Source organism: Sapajus apella, unplaced genomic scaffold (genome assembly GCF_009761245.1).
Source record: "Sapajus apella isolate SASKATOON/1434 unplaced genomic scaffold, GSC_monkey_1.0 scaffold20, whole genome shotgun sequence".
NCBI classification, from domain to species: Eukaryota; Metazoa; Chordata; class Mammalia; order Primates; family Cebidae; genus Sapajus; species Sapajus apella.
The window spans coordinates 27,759,960-27,785,474 of record NW_022436960.1 but is presented as its reverse complement, the minus strand read 5'-3'; the positions used below and the strand labels follow the sequence as shown (position 1 = coordinate 27,785,474).

At 42.9% G+C, this 25,515-nt stretch overlaps 1 protein-coding gene across 1 annotated transcript in view; it reads right to left on the bottom strand.

The window, feature by feature from the left end:
* The window catches only part of TMED10 (transmembrane p24 trafficking protein 10), a 48,633-nt gene extending 28,023 nt beyond the window's left edge, over positions 1 to 20,610 (bottom strand). The window contains exon 1 of the mRNA XM_032287826.1: positions 20,318 to 20,610. Coding sequence (XP_032143717.1) covers positions 20,318 to 20,542 — 225 coding nt within the window. The 5' untranslated portion in view covers positions 20,543 to 20,610. The remainder of the gene's footprint in view (positions 1 to 20,317) is intronic.
* Positions 20,611 to 25,515: the final 4,905 nt, after the last annotated feature.

Sequence of the window (25,515 nt, the reverse complement as noted above, 5' to 3'; positions counted from 1 at the left end):
GCTCAGTGGCTCATGCCTGTAATCCCAGCACTTTGGGAGGCTGAGGTAGGTGGATTACCTGAGGTCAGGGGTTCAAGACCAGCCTGACCAACATGGTCAAACCCCCAACTCTACTAAAAATACAAAATTAGCCAGGTGTGGTGGAGCATGCCTGTAATCCCAGCTACTTGGAAGGTTGAGGCAGGAGAATCGCTTGAGCCCAAGAGGCAGAGGTTGTGGTGAGTCAAGAGCGAGCCACTGCATTTCAGCCCTGGGCAAAAAGAGCGAAACTCTGTCTCAAAAAAAAAAAAAAAAAGAAAGAAAAGAAAAGAAATTTGCTATGTTTTTCTGAAAAACTCCAGGAAAATCACATCTCCAACTGGTACTCTGAAGGGGTAAATACTATTTAAATTGTTCTCCACCATGTTGTACTAAGGAACTGCAATCATGGAAGAACCATTTGCATTGTGTCTTCTCTCTATGACATCTGAAGATTATTAAAGACTCATTCTAAGGCAAAAACTCAAATTTAAAGAGGCTGAAGGCAAAGGGCCCACCACTGCAGCCTGCACCTTTTATCAACAAGAAATTTACCTTCCAGAAATAGCGTGTGATGATGCTAGAAGTTCCCCCAGGGCCTCCACATGTCTACACTCCCTATAAACTTCAGATGACACAACCATATGAGGGAATTTATTTGGCCATTTGGAAATCCAGGCAGGCAACCTGACAACTGAACTTTCAGGTGAGGCTAACTCATATGGACTGTTTGGGCATTCTAAAGCATCTCAGAATTTTTCTGAAAATCAGTAGGTTTCCCATCTAGTTCATATAACTTTGTAGTTATTTAGGAGCCAAGACATTAGTCTTAAAGAAAAAAAAAATCATATCCCCCAACCTCAACATAATTACATAAAACAAGTAGCTAAAATTAGGGAACAGGAAACTGGGACAAGCTCAATGACTAACCAGAGCCAGCAAAGTCTAATAGGCTGAAATGATTGTTTAATTTCCTTTAATTAAAATGTTCTAATTACAGATCACCTTAAAGATCATCTGGTTTCTCAAGAATTGAGAGGTTTTTTTTCTTCTTAAATTGTCCTAGAGAACCACCTTGGTGAATCAATAACTGCTTTTACCTACTATAATAGCAAAACCTTAAAAGAATTCTTTTCTTCCCTTCTAACAATAAAAGTACTTATAATACTAATCATAATGTTTTTTACTTAAACAAAAGTAATACCAAGCTATAATATTTTCCCATATGACATCAAGAAATGGGGAGTAATAAAGATTTGTTGCTAGATATTGCCTTCTGAAGAAAGGCAAACCAAAGTTCACAACTTAAAAAGTAGGGAGGACAGGCATGGTGGCTCACGCCTGTCACCCCAGCACTTAGGGAGGCTGAGGCAGGCGGATCACTTGAGGTCAGGAGTTTGAGCCCAGCCTGACCAACATGGCAAAACCCCATCTCTGCCAAAAATAAAAAATTTGCTGGGCATGGTGGCAGGCATCTATAATTCCAGCTGCTCAGAAGCCTGAGGCAGGAGAATCACTTGAACCTGGGAGGTGAAGGTTGCAGTAAGCCGAGATTGTACCACTGCATTCCAGCCTGGGTAACAAAGCTAGACTCCATTTCAAAAAAAAAAAAAAAAAAGGTAGGAAAATAACTGTTAATTGTATATGCAGAGTAGACAATGTCAAGAGTATGTGAATACTCACACTGAACCTGTGAGAAGTGAGAAGACAGGTAACTGGGAAGATAAACTCATTTAGAATTTGATTTTCTTGGACCATGCTAGGCAGTGGCTGGAAACAGATTTTACAGCAGGTCCTGCTACTGAAGCCTGCTCTCACTCCTTTACCAAACATTCAAGATAACACTTCAAAAGCATATGTAAGCAGCTTAGGTCAGGAAGGCAATTAGGAATAAAATGGAATAGAATTCACCTGATAGAAGAAACAAGTCTTTTTTTTTTTTTTTTCTTTTTTTAAGAAAGAAAGGAAGGAAGGAAAGAAGGAGAAAGAAAGAAAGAAAAACAAAGAAAGAAAGAAAAGGAAAGAAAGAAAGGAAGAAAGAAAGAAAGAAAAGGAAAGAAAAGAAAGGACAGAAAGAAAGAAAGGAAGAAACGAGTCTTATTCAAGAACCTGAATTGAGCAAATTATATTTGCATAATAAATTTGGTTCTAAGTTTTCTGGAAGCCAAAATTAAAAGACTAAAAGAGACATCATTTGTTTTCTGATGAAAGCTCACAAATTTATCTCAGGGACAATTTTCCTGGAAGTAACCACGAACAACAATTTATCAGGAAGGTCCTCGTGAAAGGACTGTAACTAATAGACTCTTCATTTTCAACCATGGTCTTTTTTTTTTAAGATGGGGTTTCTCCATGATGGCCAGGCTGGTCTTGAACTCCTGACTTCAGGTGATCCACCTACCTTGGCCTCCCAAAGTGCTAGGATTACAGGCATGAGCCACCGCGCCCAGCCTCAACCATGGTCTTGCTAAAGATAGAAGTACAGTTCAAATGATTGCTTTTAGTGACTCTCCCTAATAATGAATGACCTGACCTAACGCAGAGTTGAGACCTGGTTCTCTGCCCTGCCCCTATGCACCACCACTCCTGCTGCTCAAAGAATTCCAGCCTTACTCTAAAGTTGCAGGAAGAATGGGACTACTTTTGGCCACTTGGTACCACAACTGCATTAAAAAAAAAAAAAAAAAAAAGGTACCAGAAAAAGCTGCCTTAAAAATAACACTATCCGCCCAGACCAAATTCCCTTCTCCAATAAAAGCAACCAGGGCTCCTTGGAGAAATGATCCTAAGACTGAGGAAGGAAATGTACAAAATGAGCCTAGAGCATCTTATAGTGCAGAAGTAAGAAGGTGCTCAAAAACAAAAACCAGAGGTCAAAGCGGGGGTATCATTTAAGGTCAGGAGTTTGAGACCAGCCTGGCCAACATGGAGAAACCCCATCTCTACTAAAAATACAACAATTAGCTGGGCAAGGTGGCACCCACCTGTAATTCCAGCTACTTGGGAGGCTGAGGCATGAGAATCACTTGAATCCGGGAGGCAGAGGTTGCAGTGAGGAGATTGCACCACTGCACTCCAACCTGGGCAACAGAGCAAGGCTCTGTCTCAAAACAAACAAATAAGCAAACAAACAAAAACCAAAATCCAAAAAATACAAGAATGGGGGTGTGTCAAAGGGACACAGGAGCCGATCGAAAGAGCTCCCAATAGCTAAAGCTGAAACAATTAGGGCAACCAAATATAGCATTGGTTTATAATCCAAAGTACACAATAAATATCCATGAATCTACACTTACATATAAATGATTAAGTAAATAAATGCGGAAGAGAGACAAATCTTCTGTGAAGATTCTCAAATGATTTATGTAGGCACCCGCAAGGAGGGTGAAGCGTAACTCCCCACTCCTTCAGTGTGGGCTACATAAAGTGTCTTCCTTCTAAGGAACACAGAACAGAAAGGGGGAAAAAAGAGTAACTCTGTAGTGGACTGATGAAAACATCATTAAGGGTGAAAAAAGGAAAGAGAAGAATAATTGTATTGTGAAGAAACCTGACAAACACTAATTCATCCAAATGATCAAGGGCAGTATCAACAGTGACAGATCATGTTGATGTGAATTGATGAAAATGACACTTTACAAGTGAATCACTGTTTTGACAAGAAAAAAAAAATGACACTTTATCTCTGTCGTCTTCCTCTTCAAAACCCATAACCTCAGCTTATCATGAGAAAAGCATCTGACAAATGCCCAACAGAGGGCATCCTACATAATACTTGCCCAGGGTCCTCAAAACTCACAAGGTCTGCCAGGCTCGGTGGCTCACACCTTGTAATCCTAGCACTTTGGGAGGCCGAAGCAGGAGGATCACTTGAATCCAGGAATTCAAGACCAGCCAGGGCAACACAGGAAGACCCTGCCTCTACAAATAATTTTTTAAAAAATTAGTTAGGTGTGGTGGTACATGCCTGTGGTCCTAGCTAATCAGGAGGCTGAGGCAGGAGGATCATCTGATCCTGGGAGGTCAAGGCTGCAGTGAGTTGTAATCATGTTACTGCACTTCGGCCTGGAAGACAGAGCAAGACCCTGTCTCAAAATAAACACATAAACAAAAAAACTCACAGGCCGGGCACGGTGGCTCATGCCTATAATCCCGGCACTTTGGGAGGCCAAGGTGGGTGGATCACTTTAAGTCAGGAGTTTGAGACCACCCTGGCCAACAAGGTGAAACTCCAGCTCGACTAAAAATACAAAAATTTGCTGGGCGTGGTGGCTTACGCCTGTAATCCCAGCACTTTGGGAGGCAGAGGCGGGTGGATCACGAGGTCAAGAGATCAAGACCATCCTGGTCAACATGGTGAAACCCCGTCTCTACTAAAAATACAAAAATTAGCTGGGCATGGTGGCACGTGCCTGTAATCCCAGCTACTCAGGAGGCTGAGGCAGGAGAATTGCCTGAATCCAAGAGGCGGAGGTTGCGGTGAGCCGAGATGGCGCCATTGCACTCCAGTCTGGGTAACAAGAGCGAAACTCCGTCTCAAAAAAAATTAAATAAATAAAATAATAATACAAAAATTAGCTGGGTATGGTGGCAGGTACTTGTAATCCCAGCCACTTGGGAGGCTGAGGCAGAACTGCTTGAACTTAGGAGGTGCAGGTTGCAGTGAGCCAAGATCGCGCCACTGCACTCCAGCCTGGGTGACAGCAAGATTTCGTCTCAAAAACAAAAAACCAAAATAAAAACAAAACTCACAAGATCATCAAAAACAAGGAAAGTCTGAGAAACTGTCACAAACTAGAGGAGCCTAAATAGACATGACTAAATATAATGTATCCAGAATGGGATTCTGGAACAGAAAAATGGATATAAGCTAAAAAACTACCAAAATCTGAATAAAGTATGGACTTTGTTACTTAATAATCATGTATCAATACTGGATCATTCATTGTGACAATTTTATCATATAATGTTAAGATGTTAACAACAGGGGAAACTGGGTCTAGGGTACATGGGAACTATACTATCTTTGTTATTTTTTTGTAAACCTCAAACTTTCTAAAAAGAAAAGTTTACTAAAAAATATACTATCCAGAAGGATAAAGTCAAATACATAGACAGATTGAGCATCCCTAATCCAAAAATCTGAAATGCTCTAAAATTCAAAACTTTTTGAGTGCCAACATGACACTACAAGTGAAAAATTCCACGCCTGACTGCATGTGATGGGTTGAAGTCAAAGCTTTGTTTCATGCACAAAATTATTAAAGATGCTGTATAAAATACATAAAGTATATATGTAACAAAGGAATTTCATGTTTAGGCTTGGGACTTATCTCCAAGATATCTCATTATATATGTGCAAATCTTCCAAAATCCAAAAACACCGAAATCTGAGACATTTCGGGCCCCATGCATTTCAGATAAGATTCTTGACCTGTATGTACACACACATACCCCCTTCTAAATTCTCAAGAAATTTAGTCTACTCAGAGCCAAGCTAGCAAACAAGCATTTTCACATACTTTTTACTTTTTATGAAGTCTATGCAAATAGCTCATTTGGACAAGTCTATACCTACTCATGTAAAATGACACACGATCCAGAGGTGGCGGCTAGTCTCTGTCTTCCCACTGGCACAGGTCACATATAACTTTCATTTGCTGAGTCAGCTCCATACCCCACCAGTCTATGTTCCCCTTGCTTCACTTTTTTTTTTTTTTGAGACGGGGTCTCACTCTTTTGCCCAGGCCGGAATGCAGTGGCATGATGTCGGCTCACTGCAGCCTCCGCCTCCCAGGTTCCAGGCATTCTCCTGCCTCAGCCTCCCAAGTAGCTCGGATTACAGGCACATACCACCATGCCCAGCTAATTTTTATATTTTCAGTAGAGTCAGGGTTTCACCATGTTGGCCAGGCTGGTCTCAAACTCCCGACCTCAGGAGATCCGCCCCCCTCGGCCTCCCAAAGTGCTGGGATTACAGGTGTGAACCACTGTGCCCAGCCGCTTCACTTTTTAAAAAAGCAAAAACATATTCTTTTCTGGGAGCAGGAGAGGTCACTCAGCTTGTAGTTTTGGTGCAGCTGGTGAAAATCTGAAGGCGCAACTTGCTTCAAAGAGGCTCCTACCTGCACTCTGTCTTCTTCGGGTTTATGATCAGTCTGTGGTATAAACTGAGTATACAACATGTACATATTAAAGATAACCATCAACCTTGTAGTTCCCAACTCAGAAATTAAGAAGCAGCAAGTCCTTTGCAGTAGCTCTATATACTGCATAAAAATAAATGGAAACAGGAATATCTAGCTTTTTCTCTCTCTGAGAGACAGTACAACATAGTACCTTGAAGATGTAAGGTCCTAGAGTCAGACTTTCTGGTCCCTGCTCAAATCACAGGTATGTTGCTTACCAGCTGTGAAGACTTGGGCATGTTCCTTAACTCCTCTACCTCATTCGTAAAATAAGGACAACAGTTGTATATACTTCCTAAGGTTTTTGTGAAGATTTTTTTTTATTTAGATAGGGTATCACTGTGTTGCCCAGGCTGGTCATGAACTCCTGGGCTCAAAAGATCCTCTTGTGTCAGCCACCTGAGTAGCTGGGATTACAGGGACACACCACCACGCCCAGCTACTGTGAGGATTAAATGTTACACAGGTAAACTGCCTGGAACAGTGTTGGTCACATAGCAGGCATTCAATAGGTGTTATATTATTGTTGTGTCTGTTTATTGGTGATAATTCAGAACTCCATAAATATTTAGGTCATTAACCATATTTTCTTTCCTTTTTTTTTTTTTTTGAGACAGAGTTTCACTCTGTCATAAAGGCTGGAGTGAAGAGGCATCATCTTGGCTCCCTGCAACCTCTGCCTCCTGGGTTCAAGCAATTCTCATGCCTCAGCCTCCAGAATAGCTAGGACTACAGGTGTATGCTACCATGCCCAGCTTTTATATGTGTGTGTGCTTGTAGTTTTAGAAGAGGTGGGGTTTTATCATGTTGGCCAGGCTGATCTCAAACTCCTGAGCTCTGGCAATCCATCTGCCTCAGCCTCCCAAAGCGCTAGGATTACAGGCGTGAGCCAACGCGTTCGGCCCATTAACCATATTTTCTAACCTAACAGTACTAATGGACGGCAAAATAGATAAATTGTGCTATGTTCACTAAACCCAGGGATGATTAGGGCTCAAATGGTTATTGCATGGAAACAGAGAGAAAGGGATAGTCAGGTACACTCTCAAGGAAGCAGCAGCAAGATTTAGAAAATAAAAGGATATAAAATGCCTAACAAAGCAGATGTTTGATCCTTTTAGCTGATAAAAAGAGACAGTGAGAAATCTAAGATGATGCCAGCTTTTCCTATTTGTGGTTTTTAACTTAATAAGGAATAAACTACATGAAGAATCCAGCATTAGATATGAAGGAAAGAGAGAGAAGATGGAGGTTGCATATATAATTATCTCCATGCTTTACTTCATAAGAATTCACAAGTAAATACTTTGCCAAAGGGCCTAATCCCCTAAGATATAAAAAGGCAGAAAAGCCGGGCGCGGTGGCTCACGCCTGTAATCCAAGCACTTTGGAGGCCAAGGCGGGTGGATCACCTGAGGTCAGGAGTTCAAGACCAGCCTGACCAACATGGTGAAACCCCGTCTTAAAATAAAATAAATAAATGAAGAAAAAAAGTTTAAAAAAAAAAAAAAGGCAGAAAGAACACCAACTCATTAAAGACACTATGGTTTTAGATAGAAAAACAGTATCAGAAACACTTTCAAAAGGGACCACTGGGCCAGGTGCAGTGGCTCACCCCTGTAATCCTAGCACTTTGGGAGACTGAGGTGAGCGGATCACCTGAGATGGGCGGATCACCTGAGGTTGGCAGTTCGAGACCAGCCTGACCAACATGGTGAAACCCTGTCTCTACTAAAAATACAAAATTAGCCGGGCGTGGTGATGCATGCCTGCAATCTCAGCTACTTGGAAGGATGAGGCAGGAAAATCACTTGAACCTGGGAGGCAGAGGTTGTGGTGAGCCAAGATCATGCCATTTGCACTCTAGCATGGGTAACAACAGCAAAACTCTGCCTCAAAAAAAAAAAAAAAAAAAAGGAACCACGGTATCTCAAAAATGAAAAATATGAACTCTGATGGCCTAGGTGCTATATTTAATGGGCATATGATGAATGTCAGCTTATCTTTTAAACAAAAGCATGTACAAAGTCTATCAAGTATATTCCTGAAATCAAAGGATCACATCCAGATTTTACCCAGAACAAAGTCAAACTTAGAAAGGCAGCAGTTGGCAACACTAAATTCTTTCAAATTTCTAGCACAATTCACTGATGGTATAGCATACTACAGAAGTATTGCTTAAGCTAAAATATGATCAAGGAGGCTGGGAGGCTTTTTCTAGAAATGCTGAAAACCAGAAATAGAAAATTTCCAGGCACTGGCATAATGGATAGATGCTCTCTTCCTGCTTCTATCAGCATTTGCTTCATTAACTTAACATAGGCAATACGTCATGCTTCACTTGGGGGAGGAGTGGCGGGAAGAAAAGGGGAGAAAGGGAGGAAAGGAGGGGAATGAGAAGGAAAGACCAGTTGCTGCCCTAACAATACTACTGCGGGGGTGAAGCCAGATCAAATGTTTTTTTTCATACTGTTCCAAAGTTATTTACGGTAAAAACCTCCAGCGTGACCCCTTTTATTATAGGCACAAACAAAGCCTTGTTCTTTCTTAACAACTAGTCCCTTGATTTCCCACATTTTATGTTGAACAATGAGTTTGGGAGCACAGGATAAAGCAGATGACATCAACCTCCCTCAAGTCGGACTTGTTTGGGAGCCCAAGTTCTGGTTTGCAGCCAGCTGGCTGGTTTCACAGAGGGCTCTACTGTCCAGGCTGCCAGGCTGCGTATGCATATGGGGGCAATGGCTCAGGATCAAACTACCAGTCAGCAATTCACATGAGAAATAGCACAGAAGTTACTGCACTCCCACTAGGTTACCTTTATATATATGTTCCCTTTCCTAGAAACCAGACTCAGTCTTCAGAAGTCATCATAAAGACAGAGTGTAGCAATTTCAAACTGGAAGCAGCCCCCTTCTCTAGATCAGCTTAAAACAGGGAAGGCTGCAGACAACTGTTTACTGGGTAAGATAGATTTAAATGGAGTAATGTATTCTTTAATTTTTATGGAGAAGGAAACACAAAAGCAAGAAACTTTGTACACAATACAAAAAAGAAATTAATTTATATTATTAAATGTAAATGTACCAATTAGCCTTCTGTACTAAACAATCTATTTATTGACCTGTTTCTAAACTGATGGAGAATAATCACATTAAATTCACACAGAAAGGGCTATATTTTTCCCTACAGAAAAAGTCTGGCCTAAGTAAGGGTTCATGGGATAGTTATTGATAAAAAGGATGGCTTGTTTTGATGAATGAGCAACAAGTAACCTATTCTTTTTTTTTTCTGAGACACAGTCTTGCTCTGTTGCCCAGGCTGGAGTGTAGTGGCACGATCTCGGCTCACTGCAACCTCTGCCTCCTGGGTTCAAGTGATTCTCCTGCCTCGGTCTCCTGAGTAGCTAAGACTATAGGCGCATGTCACCACACCAGCCTAATTTTAGTATGTTTAGTAGAGACAGGATTTCACCAGGTTGGCCAGGATGGCCTCGATCTCCTGACCTTGCGATCCACCTGCCTCAGCCTCCCAAAGTGCTGGGATTATAGGTGTGAGCCACCACGCCTGGCCAAAGCATCCTATTCTTTCTCCTTTTCAGCACAGAACAGACCTCAATACAGATACCAGTAATAAAAAAGCTGAAATACTGTAATTTCAAACAAAATAATCTGAAAACTATAGCATATATAGCATCTTTTCCTTCCGTCCTCCCCCGACCTCTTCTCCCTTCTACCACTCTCTGTTTCTCCTCCTACCCCTTCTCTCCAACCTCCTCCCTCTTCTCTCTCTCATCATGCCTGGCCTATAGTATCTTTTCATAACACTTTTTGTGAGGGGGAAAAAAGAAGTTATAAGTCAATGGTTTCTCAACTGCCAAATTACTTCTTCATAATTTTTGGGCTTAAGTTGTGGTAGGCCTATGACTGAAGGTTAAACTCTTTAGGGGATCTGTTTGGCTTTCTTATCCATAAGCTAGTTGGGAAGGATTAAAATCATAACTGGGTATAAGATCCAGATTTTCAGCCAGGTGTGGTGGCTCACGCCTGTAATCTCAGTGCTTTGGGAGGTGGAGGTGGGAGGATCACTTGAGGCCAGGAGTTCAAGGTTGCAGTGAACTATGATCATGCCACTGCACTCCAGCCAGAGCAAAATAATAAATACCCAAATTTTAGAAAATCCCATTTCACCAAATGAATTGTTAATTAGCATCGGCACTCTTGAAAATGACAAGTACAAAAAATGTCAGTCTGATTAGATTATTTGGAAGAAGCTAAAAAGGTGTTATAAATGACTTAAATTATTACCATCAGGCTTCTCTTTCCTTTCTGGTGATGATTATGACAATTCCTCATAATTGGCTTTTCCCCCTTCTGTAATTTATTTCCAAAGTACTGTATAAATCATCCTCAGAAAACAACTCCTCTTATCTCCTAAAATTAACTCATCCCCAGATTTTCACTATTAAGGATTCTAAATAATAAATAGTACCGAATCCTAGTAAACTATTATGGCATCATTTAGTATTCATAAAAATGTGGTGGCTCACGCCTGTATTCCCAGCACTTTGGGAGGCTGAGGCGGGCGGATCACCTGAGGTCGGGAGTTCGAGACCAACCTGACCAACATGGAGAAACACCATCTCTACTAAAAATACAAAATTAGCTGGGCACGGTGGCACATGCTTGTAATCCCAGTTACTCGGGAGGCGGAGGCAGGAAAATCACTTGAACCCAGGAGGCGGAGGTTGTGGTGAGCTGAGATCGCGCCATTGCACTCCAGCCTGGGCAAAAAGAGCAAAGCTGCATCTCAAAAATAAAATAAAATAAAATAAATATGGTTTTCAATTCAAATCAAGAGAGCTAAGATTCTGAGTCCCTACAACAGGCTTTTATTATGGACCTGAAGTAACAGGGGAAAATTCTATATTCACTATGAATGACGAGTTGATACTTCCTGCTTCAATTATGTACAGCAACTAGTGTCTTCATATATGACACTAGTTAGCTTGATTTAGCCTCACTTTGTGAAATGAGTAGGGAAATATGGAACAGACTCAGTTTGGAAAGCTTAACACAAAATACATCTCAACATAGGCCTGAAGTAGAAATCTTTGCAGTGGAGGATCACCCATCATTTCAATCCATTTCTCTCTCTTTGTTCAGAAAGGCCTCCCGACCCCTCAAACACTCTTTAACTCATTAGTTACCCACTACTCCCTGGTGCCTGAACTTTCATTATAGTGCTTATCACTACCTGAAATTCTATTCTTTTTTTTTTTTTTTCTTATTTTTAAAAATTCTATTCTTTTAACTTTTTTTTTTTTTTTTGCCTTTGTTACCCACAAGAGCTTAAGGACCTTGTACCCCATTTATCCCCATATTCTCAGCCAGGTCTGATACATACTAAGTATCAAATAGATATTTGTTGAATGAATGAAAGAATCACACACTACTTGTAATTCCTCTCATTAAAATACTCCATATCTAGTTATTTCAATGACATATAGCATGAGAGACTCTGAGGAGCAATTCAATTTTTGTTCAATACAAAGGAAAGAGTACTAACATCTATGGAGCATCATAATGGGCTGTACACAATAAAAACCTTACCCATCTCAATCAGGCCTTAAAGTACATGAGCTCTACAATTCCCATATTACAGAAAGGGGACCAGAGGAGAAGGGTTAAGTAATCCCCACAAGACCCACATACCCTTTAGGTGGTGGAGCTGGTGGGATCTGAACCAAATCCACCTTACTTCAGATACAGTCTTTTTTTTTTTTTTTTTGACATGTAGTCAGTGCAACAATGTGATCTCAGTTCACTGCAACCTCCGTCTCCCAGGTTAAAGGGATTCTCCTGCCTCAGTCTCCTGAGTAGCTGGGATTATAGGTGTGTACCACCACACCTGGCTAACTTTTGTATTTTTAGTAGAGATGGGGTTTCACCATGTTAGCCAGGCTGGTCTTGAACTCCTGACCTTGTGATCCATCCATCTCAGCCTCCCAAAGCGCTGGCATTACAGGTGTGAGCCACCGCGCCCAGCCAATCTAGTCTCTTTCTACTATACCACAAGGCTTCTCAAGAAGACTAAGATGTTTAACTCAGCTGTACAACAACGTGTACATTAAATTGAAGACACAAAGATGAGTAAGGCATTGAAGAGTTCACAAAGTAAACACTGCACTGTACGAAAAGCGTGCACAACAGGATGTTATGGTATATGTGCTAAAGTATCTTTTCATACAGCTTTTGGTGAGGGAGGAAAAAAGTTATAAGCCAATGGGGCACATAGGGGACACAGCAAGGCAAAGACTGATCCAGGTTAAGAGAACATTATATTTAAAGAACTGTAAGGTGTTCAGTATAGCTAGAGTCAGAGTGGGAGGAAGGAAATAAAGAGAATGGAAGAGGGAAAGATCAGAGATGAGGCAAGGATGGTGCTTGTTCATCTGCTCACTAATTCCTTAGGGTGAAGTCCTACTATGTGCCAGGCCCTATATTAGGCAAGCATTGCAATGATGAATGAAACCTAGTCTCTGTTCAAGCAGCTCATAGTTTATCCCAGGAAATGGGTAAACACAAAACTGCAACACAGAGAAGTATATAATAACAAAGGTGCATTCACTGGATACTAAGATGCTCCTAGACAGGAAGAAAGTGAATCAGACGTATTAAGGCACTACATTCACATAGACCCTTATAAGAAAGACTGCTTCAGGCTGGGCACAGTGGCTCACACCTATAATCCCAGCACTTTGGGAGGCTGAGGCAGGCAGATCACCTGAGATCAAGAATTTGAGACCAGTCTGGCCAATATGGTGAAACCTCATCTCTACTAAAAATACAAAAATGGGCCAGGCATGGTGGTGTGCGCCTGTAATCCCAGCTACTCAGGAGGCTGAGGCAGGAGAATCACTTGAACCTGGGAGGTGGAGGTTGTGGTGAGCCGAGGTCACGCCATTGCACTCCAGCTTGGGCAAAAAGAGAGAAATTTCATCTAAAAAAAAAAAGACTGCCTCATTCAGCACAACTGCCAAATGCTAAGCTCAGGTGACCAGGTTTTACAGCAGTCTCTCCAGTTCTCCTCATACTTCAAATCAAACCACAGCTGCCTGAACCAGGGGTGGACATGTGACCAAAGAGAAGACAAGCCATTGGCTGACCTGAGACCTCGATGTGGCCTAGCATATGAAAAGGAGCTCTGGCACTCAGGAGTTGCACCTCAACAGCTAAAATGATACACAGAGAGAATCTCTGAAGCAGCTGTCAAAATATAAGAAAAAGTGGAACTAAGTGAACAGACACTGAAAAAGACTGAAAGCTGCTATAGGGCTGAATCAGCTCACAGATGTGTTCTGTGGCTTCCATGGTATATCACATTTTCAGAAATGACATGTGGCTTGTGGTCTCCCAATACCAATCCCCACAAAAAGGAACCAGAATTCCGTACAGAAAAATTGTTCTGAAGTCAGGGGATAGATATATACAAGATAAGCCTAAAAGACTTTGTTGTGCCAGAAAACAAGGATGCTATCAAAGCCTAACAGGATTATGTTGAAAAAATGCAGGTGCCAATATGAAGGAACCAAAGGGACAAAATGAGCATAAAGAATGGAAACAACTGCCTAAAAACATAATGACTCTAAAAGTTGAAACAAACACAAAGAGTTCAGTAAAATACTTAAAAAAAAAAAAAAAAAAAAACTCTTGGGCAACACTGAAAATGACAAGGGCAACAATTCTTTACTCTGAAAATTATCAATTAGAAGAAATCAATTCTGCATTTATCTTGCCTACATGAATGATACATTTTAGGGTAATTAGATGATATTAATTGATTAATTCCTTAAGAATAATTTCAGCTAATAAATATGGAAGGAGTAACAGAATTAGAAAATCATCATTTCACAATCTTAATGAAATAATAAATTCACATAGTGGTCATCAGCAAATTCCTAAGTGAAAGATTAATGGGAAACTTTACAATGAAGTCTTTAGGCTACTACTACCCGGCTAGAGAGAAAAATGCTTCCCCCACACAAAGACGTCCACATCCTAATCCCTAGAACCCATGAATATGTTATCTCACATAGCAAAAGGGGTTGTGCAGATGTGATTAAATCAGATTAAGGGTCTTGAGGTGGAGAAGATTGTCACAAGGGTCCTTATAAGGGAAGGAGGGAGGCAGGTAGTATGAGGATGAGATGATGATAGCAGGGGAGAGAAGGACAGAGGGAAAGAGGGTGGTGAGGAACAAAGTGGAGGATGGAAAAGGGAAGGAGAGGAAGACAGAGTTGAAGATATTATGCTACTGGCTTTAACTTCTTTTTTTTTGAGACAGAGTCGCTCTGTCACCCAGGTTGGAGTGCTGTGGCTCAACACAACCTCTGCCTCCCAGGTTCAAGAGATTTTCCTGCCTCAGTCTCCCAAGTAGCTGGGACTACAGGTGTGCACCACCATGCAAGTGAATTTTTGTATGTTTGGTGAAGACAAGGTTTCACCATGTTGGTCAGGCTGGTCTCAAACTCCTAATCTTCAGTGATTCGCCCACCTAGGCCTCCCAAAGTGCTGGGATTACAGGCATGAGCCACCATGCCCATCCTGGCCTTAAAGATGGAGGAGGAGATGTAAGCCAAATAGAAGTGGCCTCAAGAAGCTAGAAAGGGCAAGAACATGGATCCCCACCTCACTCAAACAATGAGTCTCCAGAAGAAACACGGCTCTGCCAGCACCCTGATTTTAGGACTTCTGACCTTCAGAAAGAGTAAGACAAATCCCTGTTGTTTTAAGCCGTAAATTTGTGGTAATTTGTTACAGCAGCAAGACACTAAGACACACCTTAATCCACTGATCAATCTTAGCGGCAGCAATATGGGACACAAAAAGTACTGTGTTCCTGCAGTAATACCCTTGACAAAAAGATAAACTTGAATCTGGTTACAACTTTACAGCTGATTCCTTTTACAAAATACAGGGGAAGAACTCGTTAAAAAGACACCTCTAAGAAGCAAACAGGCAAATCCAAAATATTGGACATTCTTTTAAGAGCAATTGACTCCAACAATTCAATTGCATGCACAAAAAAGGTGAGAGGGGTTAGGCACTGCGGCTCATGCCTGTAATCCCAGCACTTTGGGAGGCTGAGATGGGCGGATCAGAAGGTCAGGAGTTTGAGACCAGCCTGACCAATATGGTGAAACCCCGTCTCTACTAAAAATACAAAAGTTAGCCGGGTGTGGTGGCAGACGCCTGTAGTCCCAGTTACTTGGAAGGCTGAGGCAGGAGAATTATCTGAACCCAGGAGGCAGAGGTTGCAGTGAGCCTAGATCGCACCATTGCACTCCAACCTGGCTGGGCAACAGAGGAAGATTCCATCTCAAAAAAAAAAAAAAGGAGGTGCGAGGAAAAGGAGACTGCTTTAGATCAGACACTTGAGAGAGACAACAAATTAACTTTCAAAAGACATTTTTGAGACAAGTGGGGACATCAGAATATGGACTGGGTATTAAGAAACCACTGTTCATTTTGTGAGGTGTGATTATAGCCACGTAACATTGTGGTTATGTTTATATTTATATTTTTATTTTTATATTATTTATTTATTTATTTATTTATTTATTTTGGGACGGAGTTTCGCTCTTGTTACCCAGGCTGGAGTGCAATGGCGCGATCTCGACTCACCGCAACCTCCGCCTCCTGGGTTCAGGCAATTCTCCTGCCTCAGCCTCCTGAGTAGCTGGGATTACAGGCACGCGCCACCATGCCCAGCTAATTTTTTGTATTTTTTAGTAGAGACGGGGTTTCACCATGTTGACCAGGATGGTCTCGATCTCTTGACCTCGTGATCCACCCGCCTCGGCCTCCCACAGTGCTGGGATTACAGGCTTGAGCCACCGCGCCCGGCCTCTATTTTTGTTATTTTTAATAGAGATGAGGTTTCAGTATATTGGTCAGGCTAGTCTTGAACTCCTGACCTCAAGTGATCCACCCGCCTCGGCCTTTCAAAGTACTGGGCTTACAGGCATGAGGCACCATGCCCGGCCTGCATCTCTTTAAAAATATAAACATGGCCAGGCGCGGTGGCTCAAGCCTGTAATCCTAGCACTTTGGGAGGCCGAGGCGGGTGGATCACGAGGTCAAGAGATCGAGACCGTCCTGGTCAACATGGTGAAACCCCGTCTCTACTACAAATACAAAAAATTAGCTGGGCATGGTGGCGCGTGCCTGTAATCCCAGCGACTCAGGAGACTGGGGCAGGAGAATTGCCTGAACCCAGGAGGCGGATGTTGCGGTGAGCCGAGATCGCGCCATTGCACTCCAGCCTGGGTAACAAGAGGGAAACTCCGTCTCAAAAACAAACAAACAAACAAACAAACAAACAAAAAAAAAAAATTAGCTCGGCGTGGTGCGCACCTGTGGTCCCAGCTACTCAGGAGGCTGAAGCAGGAGAATCACTTGAACCTGGGAGGTGGAGTTGCAGTGGGCCAAGATTGCACCACTGAACTGCAGCCTGGGTGAGAGCAAAAGTCTGTCTCAAAAAAATAAATAAAAATAAAGAGATGCATGCTGAAGTATGCAGGACTGAAATATCATGAGATCTGTGATTTACTTTAAAACAATTTAGCATGAAACAATATGGTGGAAGCAGTTAAGATGACACGTGTGGAAAGATCCTGTTAATTGCTGAATCTGAGTAATGGGTATAAAGGTGAACTCACTATACTATGCTTCATAACGCTGAAAGCAAATCAATGCCAAAACCAATTTGAATTGGTTGGTGAAATTTATTTTATTTAATTTTTAGGGGGCCAAATCATTTTATTGAGGGAAATGGAGTGGCAAAGCAGTGGTAAGGACGATGAGATCCATGGTTCTCCGGTGGGCCAGAATTTCTGAGGCTCTACATCACTGAAAGCTGGTTGGTGAAATTTAAAATCAGGAGCCGGCCGGGCATGGTAGCTCATGCTTGTAATCCTAACACTTTGGGAGGCCGAGGTGGGTGGATCACCTGAGGTTGGGAGTTTGAGATCAGTCTGACCAACATGGAGAAACCCCATTCTACTAAAAAATACAAAATTAGCTGAGCGTGGTGGTGGTGGGCACCTGTAATCCCAGCTACCTGGGAGGCTGAGGCAGAAGAATCACTTCAAGCCAAGAGGTGGAGGCTGCAGTGAGCAGAGATCGCACCATTGCACTCCAGCCTGGGCAATGAAAGCAAAACTCCGTCTCAAAAAATAAATAAATAAAATAAAATAAAATAATAAAAATCAGGACCTTTCACTTCAACATCTGGCGTTCCTATTTCATTTGAAAAATCAGATGCGGGCTGGATGTAGTGGTTCATGCCTGTAATCCTAGCACTTTGGGAGGCCACGGTGGGCAGATCACTTGAGCCCAGGAGTTCGAAACCAGCTTGGGTAACATGGCAAAACCCTGTTTCTACAAAAAAAATATGAAAACTAGCTGGTCATGGTGGCATGTGCCTATAGTCCCAGGTACTCAGGAGGCTGAGGTAGGAGGATCACCTGGGCCCTGGGGAGGTTGAGGCTGCAGTGAGCTGTGATGGTGCCACTGCACTCTTGTCTGGGTGGCAAAGTAAGACTCCCATCTCAAAAAAAAAAAAGAAAAAAGAATTGGATGTGGTAAAAGAGCCCACATGCTTGCATGGCAAGTCTCATTAAGAACTGAGTATTGGTCACCTCTAATTAACAGTTTCCATACCCAATTATTCCGTTTATCATGACTGCTGCTTTTAAAAAATACCTGGTCCACAGGGGGATGGAGGCAGCAAACCACATTGCCATGTAGGTACCTATGCAACAATCCTGCATGTTCTGCACATATACCCCAGAACCTAAAGTGCAATAATATATATATATGTATATAAAAATAACACACACACCACACCACATCACACACACACACACACACACACACACACACCCCGGTCTAATTCCTTCAATTATATTACCTATTTGACATTTGGGTTTAGGACCCCTGTATTTCCGCTAAGCTGGTTAGCAGCAAAAGAAAAGAAGAGACACAAGAGAGCAACTAAGTGATGGCAAAATGCAGGGTGTAGATCCTGCTGGTTTTTTTTTTTTTTTTTTTTTTGAGATGGAGTCTTGTTCTGTCACCCAGGCTGGAGTGCAGTGGTGTAGTCTCAGCTCACTGCAGCCTCCACCTTCTGGGTTCAAGCGATTCTCCTGCCTCAGCCTCCAGGGTGGCTGGGATTACAGGCACGTGCCAGCATGTCCAGCTAATTTTTGTATTTTTAGTACAGACAGGGTTTCACTATTTTTAGTACAGACAGGTTAGCCAGGCTGGTCTCAAACTCCTTACCTCATGTGATCTGCCCACCTCGACCTCCCAAAGTGCTGGAATTACAGGTGTGAGCCACGGCGCCCAGCCTAAAGTCCTGCTGTTGTGGTCCCTTCAGCAGCCCTAGATTCAATGTAATTCCCATAAGGCCATGCTAAACTACGGTTCCTGTTATTTATTGAGAACTTATTAGAATCAAGGTAACAGGTTTGGCATTCTAGAAAGGATGAACCTGAGAATAGTTCCTACCCTGAGAATACTAATAGTCTAATAAGTAAGACAAAACATAAACAAAAGCAGTTCAGAAAATAAGTGAGTTCAAGGTACTGTTCAGGGTGACTCCATGTAGAATGTAAAGTGGGAAGTGACCAAATATATAGCTCAGTAGCAGATCATGAAGAGCACAACAAAGCATGCTGAGAAATTCAAACTATCAACAAGCAACAGTGAGCCACTGAAGGGCTTTAAAATATAAGAACAAATCAGACGGCAACACTGGAGATGAGAGCAAGGTCTCTTTCACTGGTGAAATTCCCTGATTCCATGAACATCCTCTGAAGAGTAGGAAGCATGATCTCCCACCCTGGAAACACTGTATCTAAGCTTCTAAAATTATGCCTGAGTAGACTGAAGTTTGGAACCCAAAGAGAACAACAGAGTCACAGAGTAACTGCCTAGAAAATAGTTTATCTCTCCTAAATAAAGTAGAAATAAATTACATGTATTACCACCCCACTGGGTTCCACTACTTTAACATATGTTATGGTCTTATTACATCTGAAACTATATTAAAAAATAAAAATGTTTCTTATTATTTAATATAAACCCCATACAAAGAAAAAAAAAGACACTTTGCTTATTGTGAATGAATAACATTACCTAAAATGCAACCAAATACTGATGGATATTAAATTATATTAATGTCTCAAAGACCAGGCCAGACTATTCTCAGCTCCAAAATGGGACCAAACTGGTATTACGATAGCAGTTGTCACCATGCAAGAGCATAGTTGATATTTACATAAAAGCAGCCAAGTCCAGATTCTGGCATACCAAAGAAAAAGGACTAGAGACTGAGACTATTTTGTAACCAATAATCGACTTTAATCAACTACAGAAATTACAAATTTAAAACAAGGAGAGAATAAGGTTGTAGCGTTTTTCCCTCAACATACTTCACTACCAAACTAAATAAGAATCAATTCCATCTGTGACACTTACTCGTTTATCCCACCTCTCTGATTCCTCATTTGTAAGATGGGGCTAACAGTACCTACCTACTTCATAGGGTAGTGCCTGAACCAAATGGTAATATATGCAAAGTAGCACAGTAACTGACACAGCAGATGCTCAATAAATAACATATTTTATTAATCACAGTTAGCTTTGTTTCCATTACTTTCCTGCAGGTATAGCGGTATCTTATGATGCCAAGCTCCATAAACATTCAACATCCCAAGACTACTTTGGAGAACCAAGTTACACTTCAAGGTATCTGGGAACAAAACTGGTATAGGATCCTGACAACGACCGCCTCAGCTCAGGTGTCCCCACATCCGCCAAGGCCTCGCAGCCCTTCTTGGGGTTCCCGGGCGTAGATGCTCAGCCCCGCCCCGCGAATGGCAACCAGCGGGCTGAGGGGGCGGGCTCCACCGCAAGTCCTTCGCGCTCCCGGGAGGCGAGAACAACTTCCAGGCCTCCTCCAGCCCGACACCCCAAACCCGGGCCTCCCCTCGCTTAAGCCTGCCGCCTTCCCTCCCGGCCCCAAGTCACCCAGTGCCGCACCTTGAGGTGGCTGCGCAGGCCGCCAGCGCCCCCAGACTGGTCGGAGATCTCGTACGCGCCGGTCACTAGTAGGTCCTTGTGGATCTCCTCACGGAGGCACTTGCGAGAGTTAATGGGCAGATGGAAGGAGATGGCGAGGACCAAGCTGGGGCCGAGCAGGAACAAAAGCAGCAACGCCAACGGACAAGGGCCACGCCGGGCTGGTGGGCCAGACAAACCAGACATGGTGCTGGAGACTCTTTCACCACCTCAGGCCTCTACCGCGCCGGAACCGGGAGGACCCACGTGACTCGCCTCTGACCTACTGATGCCGTCCGCGCCATTTTGGAGTCTGGCAAATCGTGAAAGAATCTATAGTGAATCTTTTGAAAAGGAAAGAAAGGATAGGTACCATGTCAAAACCGCAAGTTTAGGGGTTTAAGAAGCTTTACTAGAATACTATTGCAAAAGTTTTATTTTTATTGAGGTTAGTGACTACTGAGTCGGCCATGACAAGTATGGGCAGCCCTGGAAGTAATTATCCTTTAACTTCCGGAAGATGTACCCATGAGTTTTAGGGCGAGTGACACCATAGCAACCAAGGCCCAATAGGAAACAGCCACAAGGCCCTTCGCTGGGCCCGCCCACTGGCCGCCCAGGCGCGAGGGCGAGGAATGAGGTTGTGTCTTCCGGGATGGGGAACCGCAGCGCCTTTGACACCTTGATGGCAACTGGGGCATTGAGACACTAGAGAGGAATATTTCGAGGAAAGATTTCAACTTGGCTATTAGCGAGTGTGGACCAGTACCTTAGACAAGAAGTTGTAGAGGTCACATGATGAATGTGTTTCGGGCAAGATCTCCAGTTCATATCCCCAGCAGGGTATTTGGGCTGGAGTGACTGGCTGGCTTCCTCAATGTGCAGGGTAATTTTTTTTTTGGCAAATATTTAACGTCTTCTATGGCAGACTATATTCAAACCAAATTTGAATTTGGTATTTAAATTGAATAAAACAACATGTTTTGGTCCAGTCTCAGATGAACATAATAAATACCAAATAATTACCAAATAAGTGTTGTCAGGGAAAGTGAGTATGTGTGTATTTTAAGTGCACAAACCCTTTAGGGATCAAATTAACTATTATTATTTTCAAATAGACGGTCAAATTGACATGGTAATAATTCATGCATTCATTCAATGGAGTACCTACTGTATGCCAGACACTATACTATGCGCGTATATCAACACGTTTATTGATTTAACAAACTATTATTGGGATGCTATCAAATAATCAAAGATGAAGAATATATGAAAATAAACATGGAATAGATTCTCGGCCTTTTGGCTAAGATCAAGGGCAGAAAATAAACATGGAAGACACAATAGCCCTTGTTGGGAATCATTACCTACTTTGATTAATGTTTATTGAGCATCTTCAGAAATATCCAGAAGATGGACTGTCTGTCCTTAGTAATGTACATGGTTTTTTAAAAATTTAGTCCATTTAATTCTTTTCCTAGAAATGAAATCCCACAAACAAAACAAGAACAAACAAAGCAGCTGTAAAGCATTTAAAGTTTTGACAAATGCCATACCATAATTATTTTATGAGGTGTCCACTTAGGAACATTTAGTTTGATTGTTGTATCCCTGATCTAAGATAAGATTGCTAGTGCACACAGTACATCCTGATAATTTGCATTGGCCTTTTCCCGGCTAAGGCAGGGAATCAGTATAAGCAGTTATCTAATTCACTGTCTACTTGCATTCCTAAGGCTCTGCTGACCAATAGCAAGCGATCTGCCTCCCAAAGTTCTGGGAATATAAGCAAGAGCCACTGTGCCTGGCCAAGTCCTTTCTTTTTAAAAATTTTCTTTCTTTTAGCCGGACGCGGTGGCTCACGCCTATAATCCCAGTGCCTTGGGAGGCTGAGGCAGGCAGATCATCTGAGGTTGGGAGTTCTAGACCAGCCTGACCAACATGGAGAAACCCCATCTCTACTAAAAATACAAAAATGGCTGGGAATGTTGGCGCACAGCTGTAATCGTAGCTACTCAGGAGGCTGAGGCAGGAGAATCGCCTGAACACAGGAGGTGGAGGTTGCAGTGAGCTGAGATTGTGCCATCACTGGGCAAAAAGAGTGAAACTCTGGGCAAAAAGAGTGAAACTCTGTCTCAAAAAAAAAAAAAAAATTCTTTCTTTCTTTTTTTTTTTCTTTGAGAAAGAGTTTCACTCCTGTCACCAGGCTAGAGTGCAGTGGCTTGATCTCAGCTCACTGCAACCTCCACCTCTCAGATTCAAGCAATTCTCCTGCCTTAGCTTCTCAAGTAGCTGGGACTATAGTTGCTTGCCACTGTGCTTGGCTAGTTTTGTATTTTTTGTGAAGTGGGGGTTTCACCATGTCGCCCAGGCTGGTCTCAGTCTCCTGGGCTCAAGTGATCCACCTGCCTCAGCCTCCCAAAGTGCTAAGATTACAGGCGTGAGCCACTACACTCGGCCAATCCCAGCACTTTGAGAGGCCGAGGAGGGTGGATCACCTGAGGTCGGGAGTTCAAGACCAGCCTGACCAACATGAAGAAACCCCATCTGAACTAAAAATACAAAATTATGGTCTCAAATTGCCTGTGGAAAAAAAACTTTTTTAAGGAAAAAAGAAAAAAATACAAAATTAGCTGGGCATGGTGATGTGCACCTGTAATCCTAGCGACTCAGGAGACTGAGGCAGGAGAATTGCTTTAACCTGGGAGGCAGAGGTTGTGGTGTTCTGAGATGGTGCCATTGCACTCCAGCCTGGGCAACAAGAGCAAAACTCTGTCTCAAAAAAAAAAAAAAAAAATTGCTGGAATTACAGGCGTGAGCCATGGTGCCTGGCCTAATTTTTATATTTTTAGTAGAGATGGGGTTTCACCATATTGGTCAGGCTGGTCTCAAACTCCTGACCTCAGGTGATCCACTCGCCTTGGCATCCCAAAGTGCTGGGATTACAGGCCTGAGTCACTGCCCCCAGCCCAACTCCATGACTTTAAATGTATCTGTAGATATATCCCAAATGTGGATCTCCTGACCTCTCCCATAAGCTCCAGAGTCTATATTGAGCTGCCTCCTTGACATCTCCACTTGAATGACTAATAGGCAATTCATACTTAACTCTTGATTTCCCTTCTCCCCTCTTTCCCCACCCCATTCCCGAATCTACTTCTTCCTCATCTCAGTAAATGGCACCACCTTCTGCCTAGTCAATGAGACCATCCTTATTTCCTCTTTAAATTACCTTCTCCCCAGACAGAGCCTGTTCATCAAGAAGTCCCATCAGTTCTGGGTTGGGTCCTAGAATGTATGCTGGTCAGTTTCTACTTGTCTATAAGCCAGGGATCCATAAACTGTTGCCTAGCTAGGCAGGCCAAGCTGGCATGCAACCTCCTGTTTTTCTATTGCACAAGAGCTAAGAATGGCTTTTACATTTTTTGGGAGGAGGAGAAAGTAGAGAAGAATATGTGACAGAGAGCTCAAGTGACCTGCAAGCCTGAAATATTTGCTATCTGACCTTTCACAGAAAGAGTTTGTTTCTCTCCATTAAGAAAACAAGACTCCTTAAGGTTATCTCTGCTTTTATTATTGCCTGACAATAATCATACTCATTAATATACCCAGAATAAATTTTTTTTGAGATGGAGTTTCGCTCTTGTTACCCAGGCTGCAGTGCAATGGTGCGATCTCAGCGCACTGCAACCTCTGCCTCCTGGGTTCACGCAATTCTCCTGCCTCAGCCTCTCCGGTAGCTGGGACTACAGGCGTGTGCCACCATGCCCAGCTGATTTTTGTATTTTTAGTAGAGACAGGGTTTCACCATGTTGACCAGGATGGTCTCGATCTCTTGACCTCGTGTTCCACCTGCCTCAGCCTCCTAAAGTGCTGGGATTATAGGCGTGAGCCACCATGCCCGGCAATTTTTTTTTTTTTTGAGATGGAATCTCGCTCTGTCGCCCAGGCTGGAGTGCAAGTGGCATGATCTTGGCTAACTGCAACCTCTGCCTTCCTGGGTTCAAGCGATTCGCCTGCCTCAGCCTCCCAAGTAGCTGGGACTACAGGTGGGAGCCACCACGCGTGGCTAATTTTTGTATTTTTAGTAGAGATGGAGTTTCCCCAATTGGCGAGGCTGGTCTCGAAATCCTGATCTCGTGATCACCCCAGCCTCAGCATCTCAAAGTGCTGGGATTACAGGCGTGAGCTACCAGGTCCGGCAATTTTCTTTTTTAAAGTAAAGCAGATCAACTAGATTAAAATCCGAACACCCAGCCCACAGCCTGAAGGCTGAAGGCCACTGTGCTCTGGCTCGTGCCTGCCTCTCTGTGCTCATCCTACCCATGAATGTCTTACCTGGCCTTCCAAACAGTGTAAGCTTCTACCTGCATCAGAGCCGTGGACCTTGCTGCCTACCTGGAGCTCTCCTTCTCAGCTGTTGTCTCATAGACTCTGCTGACTGCTTCTCATCATTTAGGTCCCAACTGAACGTCACCATCCCACATCAGTAACCCCGCCCCTGGGTTACTTTCTATTATATTATCTGGTTTTATTGTCTTTTTTTTTTTTTTTTTTTTCCCCTTTTTTTTTTTTTTTTTTTTTTTTTGAGATAGAGACTCCCTCTGTTGCCCAGGCCAGAGTGCAGTGGCACGATCTTGGGTCACTGCAACCTCTGCCTCCCAGGTTCAAGCGATTCTCCTGCCTCAGCCTCTAGAGTAGCTGGGATTATAGGCACGTGCCACTGTGCCTGGATAGTTTTTGTGTTTTTAGTAGAGATGGGGTTTCACCATGTTGGCCAGGCTGGTCTTGAATTCCTAACCTCAAGTTATCTGCTCACCTTGGCCTCCCAAAGGGCTGGGCATAAAGGTGAGTCACCTCACCTGGCTCTTTTTTTTTTTTTTTTTTTTAGAGACAGGGTCTTGCTCTGTCACCCAGGCTGGACTGCAGTGGCACCATCATAGCTCAGTTTAGCTTCCATCTCTCTGGCTCAAGCGATTCTCCCACCTCAGCCTCCCTAGCAGTGGGGACTACAGGCACACGCCACCACACCTGGCTAATTTTTTTTTTTTTAGTAGAGATGAGGTCTCAATATATTGCCCAGGCTGGTCTCAGACTCCTGAGCTCCATCAGTGCTCCCGCCTCTGCCTCCCAAAGTGCTGTGATTACAGGTGTGAGCCACTGTACCAGGCCCCAGTTTT